This window comes from Atractosteus spatula, chromosome 20 (assembly GCF_055471065.1).
Source record: "Atractosteus spatula isolate fAtrSpa1 chromosome 20, fAtrSpa1.hap1, whole genome shotgun sequence".
Lineage (NCBI taxonomy): Eukaryota > Metazoa > Chordata > Actinopteri > Semionotiformes > Lepisosteidae > Atractosteus > Atractosteus spatula.
The window spans coordinates 15,899,778-15,915,964 of record NC_142725.1 but is presented as its reverse complement, the minus strand read 5'-3'; the positions used below and the strand labels follow the sequence as shown (position 1 = coordinate 15,915,964).

General features: G+C 39.4%; 1 protein-coding gene across 2 annotated transcripts in view; it reads right to left on the bottom strand.

Annotated features, from left to right (window-relative positions):
* pex14 (peroxisomal biogenesis factor 14) overlaps positions 1 to 16,187 on the bottom strand; it is an 82,565-nt gene that overhangs the window by 31,254 nt on the left and 35,124 nt on the right. For both annotated transcript variants that reach the window (XM_088937971.1, XM_088937972.1), the window contains exons 3-4: positions 15,892 to 15,976; positions 1,085 to 1,210 (exon numbers count right to left, since the gene is read on the bottom strand). In XM_088937971.1, coding sequence (XP_088794097.1) covers positions 1,085 to 1,210; positions 15,892 to 15,976 — 211 coding nt within the window. The remainder of the gene's footprint in view (positions 1 to 1,084; positions 1,211 to 15,891; positions 15,977 to 16,187) is intronic.

The window sequence follows — 16,187 nt, the reverse complement described above, 5'->3', positions numbered from 1 at the left end:
AGAGATGCAACATTCTAACCTCATTATGCAGCTCGCTTATAGCCATTTTGATATAAAACCCACTATATCCAGGATGGAACCTAACTACATTGCATCCCATCAACACCACTTTCATTACAAAACATGAAATGCTTGGGAGTCAAGGACAGTGTTATAATAAATGAGGGTGGAATATATCTAAAAATCATTGTCATACAGGTTAGGCATTACACAGACTTCATTCTGCATTGGTAAATCAGCAGACAGCGCTCATAACCTCTGGGTAATAAAGATACAGGTTGGGAACCTGCTGGAGATCTTCATATGAGAGGTGGTGAGAGAGTGGGATGCTGTGCAGAGTAGGTGCAGTTGGATACATTTGTTAAATAATTACTGTTGTAACAACATCTGTGCCAACATCATGATGATTGGATTTTTTAATAGCTCATCAAAGATCTGATGCTAAAGGAAGGGTGTTCACAGAGTTATAGCATATATTTTGCATCAATGTATTATGAAACCTCTGTTACGTGATGCCTCAAGTGTACAACAAAAGATATCCATCAGCTTAGAGTAGGAAGTTGCAGTTCACTTTTTAAATCTCTGAATGATTAATTAAACTGATTCACTGTCAGTATCAGAGCTCCATCATTTGTCTTATATAAAAAGCATATCAGCCAGCTATTTTTCTCACTATACCTCAGTAAAAGTCAAAAGCAAGGATTTCTGCATTCAGTAAAAGCAATTTCTGCATTTAGGCTAACCATGCTTATTGATTTACAACAGGGGTATCCGATTCCGTTCCTGGAGGGCTGGTGTGTCTGCAGGTTTTCTAGGTCTCTTTAAAGCAGCACCAACTCAATTTGTTAAGCTGGTCCAATTAAGCCAATTAAGCCAGGTGTAATGAAAACCTGCCCTCCCAAGACCAGGACTGGATACCCAAGCTAGGACTGTAGAGTTGAAGCACACAGAAGAAAGTAATTTAGTGTACTGTGGAGTTAATCCAGATCAGCCTGCTGAGCCGCAAGCAGCAATGACAGCCGGGCTCTTGACTGTTGAAACCAGGATACCAATTGTGCAAGAGCCAGGCAGCTCTGGTACTCACTGTACTGCACAGGGGCCAGGTGAGGAGGATGCAGCAGGTGCTGGGGGCTGGCAGGGGCCACAGGGAGGGGCTCTTCAGTACTGCCTGAACGCTGGAGAGCCAGGTCCACTTCCTCATCTGTCAGACCTGGGTGAGAGGATACACCCGAGATTAATAGACCCACAATACAAGCCATTTTTATCAACCACTCTTACTGCCATATTCTAGATGCAATACAGAATTTCAGGTGAATTTTCAGGTGAACACAGGCCTCCACTGTGTCTTTTCACAAGCACTTGACCTTGAGATTGTTAAATACCAAAACCGGCCATCAAAACCAGACTGCTATGGAAATAGTGCATAACCATTTATGGAAAAAACATTTCCCAGAAAAATACCAAATAGAGAACAAGTCTAAAACCCAATGTGTTATCCCCATTTCCAATGTGTTACAGAATTTTTCAATGTCACAATAATTCAATCTTAAGAGTACTGAATAATTTTACTAACAATTAAATTAAAAAGAGCTCTTTTACAGTTTGTTTTTGCAAATTGCACACCATGTTCATTTGCACTAAAAGTAACCTTACTGTTGCAAAGGTAAGATTTTGTTGCTATTGTTTTGAAATAGCCTAAAACTTTTTATAGACAAGGGAAATTTGTGCATATCAAATAGTATATACTGCATATCAATCATACCAAGGAAATGATTAAATAAGGTATAATTGTTTCACATAACACCACAGGAAGATAAAGGAACAGGACCTTCTGAATTTCACAGCATTCAGTAATGCCAGTATCGCCTACAATACAATTCAGTTAAAAAGAAAGGAATGGTTCTTTGCAATATACTTTTTAATGATTTACTGCCATTAAAAGATTCAAGTTCAAGTGTCAGAAAATTGTGAAAGCACTGGAGGCAGTAAATGAACTTAAAGGAAAAGGTTTTTCAAAAAAGCAAAACATGGTCTACTGGAAAGACACATTTAGTTAGCCATCTTAGTGCTTTTTCAATCATCTATCACAGATGACTTTGTCTCCAGTGGGCTAAAAGCCAAAGGTATGTCAGTTGCATACCTGAATTTTGAGAAAATATATGTACGTTAAGTGACATGAAGTGCTGCACTCCTCAGCAAACAAACCGAATAAAACAGTGCCCTGATGTTTTCTGGCACGCTACAAGAGACTTACAAATGTGACAGACCTTAACAATACTTAACAAAACACTTTGACAATACTTAACAAAAGCACTTCCTACACTGTACTGCAAGAACTAGGTGACTGACAAGAAACAGCTGTGGTTTCATTTAAATACCACGAGTTCACTGAATTTACCGTTTACTGAATTAATTAATACCTAATACCGTACTCATGTGTACGTGTGGACTGAATATTTTAGCACTTTGGTATCGGCCCTGTGCTGTCCGATAGATATGAAAGCAGATTCACGTCTGGTTCTCGTAGCTCGTTTCTTGCTTTATTCTTCTCACCTCTTTGCCACATATTCAACCAGTATTTAAAATAAAAAACACAACCTGGGCGGGACTCCTGTCCCAGTTAGAGACTGTGCGCGTGGGAGGCAGCTGCTGAACGCTCGGAGTGCATGATTCACATTTACCCTCCAGTGCCACTGTGGCATTAATGGAATTTCAACCTTCTGCTGGCTTAATAAAATGATCATTCATCCAGCTCCGCGATCTTTTGGGCACGGGTCACAAAAATGTACGAGAAACACTCAGAGCGGGCTTGGCCCAGTGCAAACATGACGCAAGCTGGACACTTTCCAAGACGGAGGGAGAAACAAAAAATGCTGAATAATTTAAGACACGAATGGCTGTGTGGTCTGGATGCCAGTCAGCTGTGCCCAAGGCAGATGCCAGTAAACATCTAGCAAGGCACACTGTTGGGTGTACCAGTCAGAGTCCGGCATCCAGCAAGAAATAACTTCTACTAGAATTCTGATCTGCAGATTTAACCAACCTCACCAGACACAACGGTGACAGACTATTGAGTGTGGAGACAAGTATTTATTTTACTGTTAGAACCCTCAATAAAAATTTCCTTTAAACGATAAAATTTGCCTTGTTGAGGAATATATCGTTTTCCCTTGCAACGTCCGTATTATCTGTGTACTATTCTCAAGGGGAAACAAACCTCCAACTCTGTGATATTCCTGGCTCTGTAGTTTACCCAGCAAAAGCAGGCCTGTGATTTCTAAGGAGGAGGTGGCGGGTGGAAGGACAAGGAAAAAAAAAACAACAACTACAAGCAAGTCAAACTTAAATACGAAAAGGGGGAAAAAAAGGGAAATGCGAAATTTATTACTGTTTCCAAAACCTGTGGAATAACCTTTAAGACCCCTATTTCCCATCGACCTACTCCTAGATGAATTTTTTAAAAACATAAATTACATCTAATGACGACACCGTAAAAAAGAACAATAATGGAAAGCTATTCTGTATTTCATTATACTGTATTATTTCGTGCACCTGATACACACAGGCCCTGTTTATGAGTTAGTGCATTAGCAGATGCTGAACTGAAGCATTTGCTTTGACCTTGCTCTTCTCATTGGGGCATGAAATTACGGTGGTGGCACCTCAATATTACAGCTATAAATACTGTAAACTGCATATCTGGGCTACGTTTTCTATTGTCTTTCAACATAAACCTGATCGGTATTTATTTAAAGGAAAACCCATTGCCCGTCAAATAATTTATGGCTCTGTTTTTCCAGGCTTTCTATTCATAAGGCTTTTTTTTTTTAAAGGCACACAACCTCTGTGTGAAAATGGCATTTCTCCCAGTTTTGGCACTTCTGAGGTTTATGGGTTAAGAAAACAAAATTGAAAAAAAAACCCTGTACCAGACAGCCAATTATAAAATTGCTTACTAAAATATTTTTTGGTGCTAAAAGGTGAGTGTTGTTTTATCGTTCCACACAGCCTGAAATATTAAGTTGTCCTTGACTTAAGATTACTTACATTTTGAATCTGAAATAAAAAACAATGTCAAGGGTTGTAAATAGATGGAGGTCGATGGGTTACTGGAGGCTAGTATGCAACTTTAACCCCTTTCTTGCATGGCTTCGTGTAGCTACCCAGGCAGCCTGGTCTTCTGGAATTACAGTTTTGCTTGACACCTGCCTTCTTTAAATAACCGCTGCTTTCAAAGTTTATCCATTCATGTGTTAAAATAGGGCACTAGGAGAATGCGAGTCTGTATCCGAGTATTACTGCCGGGCTTTAACAACGAGATGGGGGACAGTAAGGGTATAAGTGACTTAGCCAGGCCAGGTATTACAACCACGCACTGTATGCGATGCGCTTCCTAAGGCCTAGTAGAGATCCACATTCTCCAAAAAGCAGCATTGGGCTTCTCCTTCCCATCATCTAACTACCGGCGCCGGCTTGATGCCAGGAGGGGGAACCAGCTTCTCAGCCCTTAAACAGTAAAGAAAAAAAGAGCACCCAGAGTCATTTCCATGCCTAACTGTTCTCTGGCCGCCAGGCCCGCAGGAACAACCGCAGGCAGCAATGGTAGATTTATTCCTACCTCTGGTGACATAGGAAGAAAAACGCCATAAAACATCTCAAAGGTCTTCTTCAGACCTTCCGTTCCAATTGAACATCTGTGATTCCAGTTTGAGATGGCAGTTCACTAACAGAAAACAAAGGGCAACGCTGCACGGAGGACTGTTGATAAATTCCCCCTCTGAAGTGCCACAGCACAGCTCATAGCGCACTACAGGAGGTGTCTAATCAGTGTAAGCCCTGCCAGAGGAGGATTTATAAAAGAACTAACTACAGGTATATGAAGGAACATGACCCTCAATAATTTATTCATGACAAATAGGACTAAGCTTTGCAAAGCAATGCTATTAAGATTACAGTATAAAAATCTTTACAATAGAGAAACAGTGTCCAATGTGTACATATTTCTGTTATATGTTTGTTGTTCTGATTTCATCAGGGGAATGAATACATTTACTGTAGGGAGCTCTGCATCTCATACTTCTCCCTTTACTGTTTTGGCAGATGAGGTCCTTGGCTTATGTTGAAGAAATCTCACCCTGGAGTTAAACTGCATGATTTCTAACTTTCTCCTGGAGCCCAGCTGCAGTGACTAACCTACTGAGGTCATGTCAACATCTGACACGGACTGTCTCAATTACATCAAGAACAGCCATTCAGTTTTATGGTGTATTGATCACGAAGAGTCTTACTGAGAAATTAATATACTGTACGTCCAACTAAGCAATGACATAAAGTCTTCAAATAGTCCAAAAAGTAATCTCCAAAACACTAAAAAAGTACTTTCTTGATGACCTTGTATGTGTCTGAAACTCTATTAATCTTTAATTGAGGCATCCTTCGGAAAAACAGACTTTATTAAGAACCATAAATTTTGAAAACATCAAGCAAGGGAATGAATACAGAGCAATTTGATGTTTCATTAAGAGGACCCTACAGGATACAGTTTGATCACCAAATGAAATCACCCTTCTTTGTAAAACGAATGGATGACAAGCTATATTCATAAAAGACAATTCTGTGACTTAGAAGGTTTTGGAAACTGTACATCTTAATTTTGCTGATCATTTTCATTTAAGATTTCAAATAAAGGAGATATGAATCTGAACGAGACGTTAAAAAATTGTACTTGTTTTCAATTTCAAGCCAAAAAGGCGTATTTTTATTTTATATGTATTTCGTATTGCAATTTACACATTTAAACTGCATAACACATCCCTTAGGAAAAAAAAATTAAAACGCCTCCCTCAGTACACATTAAACATAAAGGCTTGTATGTAAATAAAACTGAGAGGAGGACTTATTTTGTATAATATTTGCAACATGCAGTTAAAGTACTCCCAATTTTCCCCTTCATCTGCACATACAAATGCGTTGCTGCTTGAGGAATGCAATTTAAATTTCCTCCTGCAAGGAGATGGCATTGTTTCATTTTATGTGAGCTTTGACATTTCTGCCTGTTAATATAGAGAGAAATCATGAAATATTTACATAAATATTACATTAAACTGTATTAAGAATTAAGACATATATTTACGCTTGCGTCTGCTGATGGAACAGGGTTGACACTTGGAGGATTCGGCTGCTGGAATGATGATCGAGCTTGTTTGTCCTGGGAGAAGATGAGGGTGGGGGATGGGGCTTTTTTCGTCTGTCCTTATTTGCTTAAAAACGCGTGGGGCCTCGTGGGCCTGGAATATGCAGTGGGTAAATTCTTCGGCACTTCCTGCCCCAGGGAGCCTGGGTTCAAACCCATACGGCAGGGGTGCCCAGTCCTGACCCTAGAGGGCTGCTGTGTCTGCAGGTTGCCTGAGTCTGGGAGGTGCTGTTCAAATTGTCCAGTTAAACCAGTAACCAGCTCGTTAAAAGCAGAGCTGGAGTGGAAACCTGCGCGCGCGCACACACACGCACGCACACGAAAATCCTGAAAGCCTCACACAAAGTAAACCCAATGGGTCAACAGAGCACTGTGCTTCCAGTAGCAAAAACAAACATGGGGAAACAACTGGAAATCAGAAGGGTTTAGGGTGGCAAAAAACATGCACTGATTTGTGACAAGGGTGGCAGGTGTCTGTTTTGTTTTTAAGATGGGAGTTCCCAGGCAACATAACAACAGACTTTGAAGAGCAGGATCGCAGGCCTTCAGAGTAACAAAAAAGAGCACAATCGGTTTTGAAGTACTAGCTGGAAGGTCACCTCCATATCCAGTGCTGCTGTAGTGTCACTGTCGTTCTTTTGACTCCAGACCTTATGTGTGTTTCTGATTTCTTATGCGTGGCATAAGGATGTGGTAATCAGACCATTCTCTTTTGGTTGCTGTTCCACCCGGGCACTGTAAATAACTAAGGCTAATTCAATTACTTTTTGCAACCCATTGCAAAACTGACCTTGCATTAAAGGTCTTTTTTTAAGTTGAAGGAGCTGGTCACTCCTGTTTCAAAGAACACACAGAGCGGAAAAAGACACAAAAACAATGTAAAAGTCCCTCTATTAATCCTTTAACTCCTACATAACACAAAAAAATATCATGGGGTGGGGGGTGAGGTAGGTTTTTGAGCAAATAAAGACTGAACGTCACTGGGAAATAGCAGAGTCAGCTTTGCAGAAAATGTACGTATTTTTCTGAGAATCTTCTCCAGAACTGCCAAAAACACACCTGACTAATATGAAAACCAGTTCAGAGCATCTATTATCGTAACTGTAAATAAAAATGTTTACCCTTTTCACTTCCTGTACACAGAATGAACTGGCTATATCCCACACACAATAAACCAGTTTATTAAAATCACAGCTGAAACAAACTCCCTTCAATTTAATTAAAACATCTGTATTTAACAACAGAACTTGTCACTTTTATGACGAACTATGACTAGGCACTGGATATGAAAATTAAACATGAAAGAAAGTCAGATAACTAAAACTACCGTACAGATTCAAAAGGAGACAAAAGGAAAATTTAAAACCACTCTTACGAAATGTCAATACAAGAAAATACATAAAAATGGTATTAACATTTTTCTGGATGACTTTAATTAAACCATGAGTAATATCAACCATTAGCAACAAATGTTATGTTTAATTTTATTACCATAGCCTAGGCCTGTCCCTAACCCTAATTAATAGCTATAAGCAGTAAACAGAGAAAATTAAAGGTCATCACCATAATTATTGAGCTGTAACTCCTGGTACAGTATTTACTGCATAGTTTAATATGAAGCATGCCAATCAAAAAGAATTTAGAATTAATAACTCTGTAATGGATTAATAAAACTAACGAAGATGTGAACAACATATCAAACTGTGTGCTACAACACAGTACAAAGCCCAGAGGAAAGAAGAAAAGATTTTGCCAACTCAGCAGGATATAGAAAAAAAGGTACATTTTATGTTAAATTTAATAAACCAAAATTGCTTTGAGATTAGTCAGCAGTTTGCCTCTAAAATTACTTTTTTAAAATGCAAGAGTCACTTACAAAGTGATACAACTGCTCAGTGACATAATTGCATTGTTCAAGGTGAAATTCTATTGGAATGGTCTTTGCTGACAGGGTTTTTTTCTTAAACATGTAAATTTACAGACAGATCAACTGAACCAAATGTTACTTAAATCTTTAAGATTGTTAAAAGCAATCACGGGAAGTGTAATTCATAGCAAAACACATCTTGTCCAAAAAACATTGTGTATGGTACAGTGCTTAATTCTGTTCTTGAAGCAATAAACTCATATTTTCAAGTCTGATTTCACCCAAAATAGAAAGATCATTACATTCAAAATTAAACTCCACAGAAAAGAGGCCAATGTAAAAAAACTGTAGCCTTTCAGCTAGTCAGCAGAATGTTTGAAAACAGTTCTTGGTGTCTTCAGTTTTAGACAAGTTTTAGATAAAATTTATTTTTTTCTCCATTTGAACAATGTTCTCCTGTTCAATTTGGGTGTAACCAGCAAGGCAAAGGCAGGCTGTTAAAAAAAAAACAAACACTGCTCAGCTTTTGACAGCTTTTATTTTTTCGAAAAATAAAATTTAAGCAACTAAGTGCCTATTAAGTTACAGAGGCCCCCATAAAGTTTCACTTTCAGAGACTGGCATACATTAACATTGACCCACCGATTTTCACATGGTCTAATCTGGCACCAGGAAACTTACAGAGGTCTCTGTGTGCCCCTAATGTTCATTCCAAGTTGAGCAATGTCAAAGAATCAGTGGAGGCATTAATCTTCCACTTTATTTATAATTAGTAATAACTACATGCTCAAGATATTTTGGTTTTATGTAAAATGTGTGAAATGTAAAACTAGAAGTACTTTTACTGTAATTTAACTCACGTTTCACCACACCCTTGCCATACCGATCTGTATGAAACTTTTCAGTTCTTCATTAAAAAATTGCAAAGGCTCCCTCTTTCAACAAATACATATGGATATAATTATTACTATATTGTCCTGTTTAAGACACCATTACTTCAAGGGGCCTTACAAAGGTTGCAAAAGCAACATTTTAAATACAATTTAAAAAGCATAGGTTTAATGAGTTCAGAAATGCATGAAATTCCATGAATTTACTAACTCAGGTTTAAGCCAACAGCAAGGGAAACAATATACTACACAGGCTGTAACATTATTTGGAGGAGTCCTGTGTTGCTTCACTACTCAACCTTGTGTTGAGTTGTTCCTGATGCGCAGTGGAATTCAGAGTGAACACGAGGGGAAAATGCACGAGCTTTGATGTGCGCTCCCTTGTCACAGCTACAGGCAAAATACAGTGTCTGCTTTTATCAATAACCTCCTGGTTACAACAAGACTTCGTAATTAAAAGGTTGGTGACCCGGAAAGCATGCCCTGATTCCAAGAATCCCATTCGCGTGAAAAAAAAAACAACAACAACATTAAATTACAGAAGTAATATTACTTGTTCCAACCTCTGAACATATAGACTTACAGTACTGGTGATAACTGTACCCAGTGGCGAAAAGAGGTAAATCCAGGCCAGAGCTCCTCCTGGTTTCTACAGTGCACATGACTCCCCCTGGAGATAATGCCAGTCCAGTAGGAAGGCTATACTGTCATTTTTTGGGGACCCCAGGCTTGCTTGCCCTCTCCCATAAACTGCACCTGCGTGTTCTTTTCTTCTGACACCTCAAGGCATACATCAGACAAGCCTGATGAACAAAAACAAAATCTCGGCAACGGTACGACGCATATAAAGATGTTGCACTCTGGCTCCTGTGTCAATTCCAAAAGGCTCTGAGCCTCCTTACAGTTTATATAAGAATATAAGAAAGGCTGCAAACAAGAGGACATTCTTCCCATTTAGCTCATTTGGTTGTCACTAGTTAATTGATCCCAGGACCCCAGTGTCAATACAATACAATATAATACAACAACATAATAATAATACAATTGCTTACACTTATATAGCACTTTTGGGGACACTCCACTCAAAGCGCGTTAGAGGTAATGGGGATCCTCTCTACCACCACCTGCCACACCTGCATGATGTGAGAGCAGCCAGAGCACGCCAGTACTCTCTCCACACACCAGCTCTCAGTGGGGAGGAGAACAGAGTGATGAAGCCAGTTCATAGATGGGGATTATTAAGAGGCCATGATTGGTAAGGGCCAATGGGAAATTTGGCCAGGACGCCGGGGTTACACCCCTACTCTTTTTGAGAAACGCCCTGGGAATTTTAATGACCACAGAGAGTCAGGACCTCGGTTTTACGTCTCATCGGAAGGATGGCGCCTTTTTACAGTATAGTGTTCCTGTCACTATACTGGGGCATTAGGACCCACATGCTGGCCTCACTAACCCCTCTTCCAACAGCGGCATTAGTTTTTCCCAGGAGTCTCCCATCCAGGTACTGACCACACCTGCTGAGCTCCAGTGGGCTGCCAGTGGTGAGTTGCAGGGTGGCGGATGGCTGTATACTGTATGGCTGGGTAGCTTGTACTACACTCCCACAAGTGCCTGTGTATAAACATGCTTCCTGTTCACGGTTTTAAACATACTTCCCTGTTCTTTCCACTTTTTTGCAGTTAGTAGTTAAACACAATACCCTCTGGTTTGTGTCTCACTTCTAAATGCAAAAAAGGCCTCTGTCGGTGCCTTTGAGGATTCCATCTGTTTCCACATCACCAAAAACTAAGCTAACAGATGATAAATCAGAATACAGCATGCAGTTTGTTTTGGATAAGGTGTTACATAAACAGCAATATACAAAACTGTACTGGCTTTGGTAGTTACAGACCAGGTGGATTTATTTTTGGGTAAAACTGAGAGTCAATTCTGGTCCAATAGCATTGCTCAAATGCAATAAACACATAGAGTAGTACTTCTATACTAGGTGTTCAATGATGCATCTGTCATATTCTAAAAGAGACAACAAATAAATGATCATTTCTGGGAAAACAAACAAAACATCCCTGTGAAATGCAGAACTATATTATTAAACTTGTAACAACACATTCTTGTTCAATTTTTTTAAGAGGTGGTTTTCTCTTGAGGTACTACTGTGGTAGTAGACTCCTGTGTGAGTGAAAAAATAATACAATTGACATACTTTTTGTGCGTCATCTGATACATCCTGCAGGGGAGCATGTATATTAATTAAATAATGAAAACAACAGCTTACTTCAGTGCTGGGTAAAATGTACTAAAATAGCAACTAACAGCTGAAAATGAGAAAACACTTCATTTGCTTGGAAGTTTGAATACAGGGGGAGAAGAACCGACACTGTCTTGGAGCAGCGCCAGATCTGAGAGGGAAATAATGAACTGAAAAGCAGCTAATGTAATGCTTGAATCTTATAACTGTGACAATTCAGTAATCTCTGGTTTTACGTTTATGCCAGTACTCTAACAAAAGACTTAAACAAATACACTAAACACATAAAAGGAGACAAATGAAAATAGATCTGGGATTAGTCTTTGGATTTGCAAAAGTAGAGTTTTCTGCCTTTTTTTTTTTTAGGCTGGCTGACAGGGTACAGACACACGACTCTTGGCTTAAGATGCCTTTTCTACCATAAAATACAGGTATAGTCCTGGGACTTCCTGGGACTGCAGTGGGCAGGATTGGGATATTGTTGTACTTGGAAGGTGTTCCTCACAGCGCTCGAGTCCCAGGTTCGATTCCCACCTGAGAGCTGCATCATCACTCTGTATCTGCGGAGTTTTCCTCACACAGCCCATAGACTCGCAGTCCAGGTTACCTGGCCTCTCCCCCACGTAGATGTGTGTGCGCTCCCTGCAACCGGCCGGCCACCCTTTCAAAGTGCAGTTCTGAGAGGCGACAGATAGCCACCACACCCTCAAGGACAGAACCTTTACAGACACCGGCTGGACAGCAGATGCAGTAAGAGATGCTTTCGTCTTTCCAAGAGCATACCGTATTTCACCTGTCCAGGGGTGCTCCAAGTGCCGCTCTCTTTGTGTGGCCAAGATGAGGGACCCCAACTTCTGTACTTCTGTATACCTAAAGCTTGCACCAGGACAGGAGAGGATGCTAGCCAATTCCCTACATGCCATGACAAAACAAACACTACAGAAAGTGTTGTTTGAGGGGTTAACGTGCTAAGTTTAAGATACTTAATTTTTTAACACACTGCAAGCAATCTCACAGGTTCTGATGGCTGTGCTGTACGGGTGTTGTGAACAGGAACACAGCAAATTTCACAAAATGTTAACATCGAAAAAGCTAAATTCTGCTAAACTCTGTGTCCATTATATAATTAAATATATCTATATGAGGGAGAGGGGGTCAAATTGTTTGAGATTTAAGACAAAACACAAAAGAAGAAAATCAGCAACAATAAAAACGACTCTGATACTTCAGAGTCCAAAACTTCCGTTATAACTGGTCACCTCTATTGGCTTAAGCGAAAATAGACAGTACTGAATAATTTATCTGGAAATAATTAAGCAAATAGTTTAAAGGATGACTTACGCATTAAAAACTGCCTTTTGAAGTTAAAAGGTAAAGCTGTGTTTATATCAGTTTATTAGCGTGGAAAAAATGTCTTCAATTACCACAGCTGACTCAGACTTCACTGCAAAACATGTAATTTTGTCAAAGTGTCTCCTTTGCTGTTGAACTCATTTAACTGACTAGAAGATCACAATATGAAGGCACATAAATATTTTATGTACTTGTACAAGCATTGTTATTGACACACTGAAAAAGATCTTTCTCTTTCCGGGCTTTAATTTTATAAAAACTGCAACCTTAACAGCTAATTCTGTGACTAACTGGGTTTTGTTTGTGAAACGCTCGCTGGCAAAATTGTATGTTTGTCTTCAAACAGTTTTAGTGTTTGTTTGGTTGACGTGACTCTTGTAGAGCGAAGTCTTAAATTATGAATAAACCTAAATTGTGAATAATGAGAAACACTGATCTTGGAAAATTCAAAAGACATCAGAGTTATAATAGCCCAGTGATGCAAAGAATAGCAGCCGGCAACAATAGATTTTGTCTCAGGTTACCTCTGGTAATCATTCTGCTTTTAGGCTCACTTTTCACTGCCTCATTGCTTCAATGATAGAGCTGAAATCCCAAAGCTTTTATGATTAATTAGTCCCCATAGTCCACAACTCTTTCAGTAAAGAATTGAAAGAAAAATATTTCATATAACTGCTATACTGTGGCAGTACAGCCTGAGTTGAAAGTCTGAAACACAAAGCACAACATTTTTCAAAAAGCCCTACCTGTGTGGGTCTTAATGTAAGCTATACAGACACACAGCTGAAGTGTCTCTAAAGATAAGTTACATTCCTTTGTTTTAACGGAACTTAAAGAACAATATTAAAAATTCTACTTTTACCGGGACAGCAACTGTTAACTGAATAAAAGAAAAAGCTTAAAGAAGGACCTTGTTGTCATCAGGCTGTGATCTACGAGTATTTTAACCCCTCAGCACCATGATGCACACAGGTGCATCAAAGCAAGGTGCACAAAGAGCACCACTCATACTCATTTTCTTTTCAATTTGATAAGCAGTTTTCAAAATCTGGTGCCCAGAGAGGGGATTCATTATCATCCCAGAGTTTAATGAGTTGGGATAACATGAGTTTTCCAAACTTGAAAATCCAACGCGCCCTCTTTGAAACAGTTTAAAAAGGCACAAGTGAGGAGAACACGTGACTGGCAATGAAAAATGTTAGTGGAGCCCAGTTTTAAACTGTTTACTTGGCTACTGGCAGCAACCAGAAAACTAAGTTGCACTGACAGGCAGTGAATAAAAACAGGAACTCACTCAGAGGTTGACGATGTTAAAGGGAAGTGTGAATCCATATTGATATTAAAAATTAATTTCATTTGCAAACAAATCCAGAAGAGAGTGCAAACAAGACAAATTTATTTTTTTTGGTCAAAACACCGTGTATGTGTAGCAACAGCATTAAATATGCAGAAACAATTCAATCTGCACGCAAGCAGATTTTACGTGTTTTGTTTCTGAAATAAATGGGTGCCCTTTTTACACTGCTCAATGCTGCCTTCTGCTTTAACGCCACATGGTTATGACAGCAAGTTAAATAAATAAAAGCCTTTAAACGCTGGGAGCACACACAATTGACAATTCCATTGAAAGTGCAGGGGGATTTGTCGATATTAATTTTCTGCATCCCAATGAAGTGAACTAGCAGTTTGGTTATTCATCTGCCCCACTCAGTCCATGGGGCTCTCTTTTGAGCTTGACCTCCACCTGACCTTAGAGGCCAGAGAAGCTTTGCCTTGACCTTTGGCCTTAACAGCAGGTGACCGCTCAGGCGGCACGATGGACACCTAACGCCAATGTCAATCCCCACCCCTTCTGTTCAATTGGGAAGCCAATAACATTAACAGGAAGGTTTCCGAAAAAAACAATTAGAAGTCTGAAAAGATCTACCAAAATATCAATGGCAATTTTGCTATTCTGCATACATGAGGTATACTCAACATTTAAAAAACAACTTAGTTACATCCTATGGCTATAATACAACTTATTCCCCCAATGTATATATCCAAAGCTTTCTACCTACTGCAAGTCATCTGTTCTGTTCTAGTACTCACAACAAAGTGATACACTACCATGGAGTCTTGTCCTATCAATTATAAACAGCTTCTTCACTGTCAAGTTCTAGTGATGAATGTGAAGTGATATTAGGCAGCCCCCTAAGTTGCCACAGGCCATCTCATCTTGGCAAGTGCAAATATTGAAGTCGCCAAATGCAACAGAAGCCCACAGGTGATCTTTTTCTGTTTCCACAATAAAAAGGAAAAATCTGCAAAGACACGTCAGCCAGAGCCTGTGCAGTTGCAGTTGCCAGCACTTCATTTCAATTAGGCAAAATAACGGCGGTGTCAAAGCACACCGACAGCCGCTCGAGCCTCGGAGGCGAAAAACAAGATACCAGCGCTGCACGGAACGGATCAGCAGATCGTGCAAGCTAACAGAAACCATGCTGGTCGCTCCCACTTCCTGTGGGGGGCAAAAGGCAGGGCTGCTCTAATAAACAGCTGACATCGCAGTCCACTTCTGATTTCTGACTGAAAACGCTCTCTGTCAACTACTGCTCTGATTTTAATTTTAAAATACAACTAGCTGTCTTTTTCCTTCCAAATCCACGTGTTCTCACCTCTTAAATGCTATGTCTATGCTGGGCAGAGCTGTTAAAATTTCTCTTAAACTAAACTTAAGGTGGAATTTAAGAGTTACATTTGCCAAACATACAGTAACACTATTAATTAAACTGCACAATAATAATTACTAAATTTGTTTAGTAATAAAAATAGGCTCAGATCAATTCTGAGCCAATCATCTGTCACACACACTACTGCTTACTATTCAAGATATTACTTAAGATATTCAACAACTGTCCAAGCAGAAGATCTAGTCCTACATACAAAATATATGTTTCATCTCTCCTGGCCACAACATATTTTGTTGGTTACATTATTCTAAAGAACAAAGTGTTATGACTTGCTTTAATTGTTTTTAACCAAACCTGACACTTTTTTTTTTAATTTCTTCTTATACACTTGAAAGGAAAATCTCAAGATTTTGTGCGCAATAAAATGTTTCAAAACATAACCCCTGGTATAGCTATTATAAGCCAGCTACCACATTTACTTCTTATCTACCAAAGGCTCGAGGATTAAGTTAAACCTTAGATTCACCAACACTGAAGACAAAGACGTCTTTTGTTAAACGCACAGGAAAGGAAATAGGCAAAACAAATTTAAACAAGCGCCTTTGTGTCCTCTCTTGATAGAAACAGTCAATGGGCAATGGCGTTAAAGAGTTTCTGCAGGACCCTACCTTTTTTCTTCAGGAAGGCTCTCCTTGTGGCCACGGGGCTTTGACGTACTTTCTGGTTCTGTAAAAACTTAATGGCTGTAGCAATCTGCAAAAGAATAGAACAAAACGCACAAAAGGTAAATTGAAAGCCGTGTATAATTTCCTAACGCCAATCCAGAAGTACTCCAAAGCCTTAATAGTATTAAACTGGGGACAACAACTGTTGAAAAGAGTGAGACACATAACAGATGTGTACATGTAACTTTCTAACACGGGAAAGCCACACCACATTGTGAGTCAGTTAGCTTCCCTTTTAG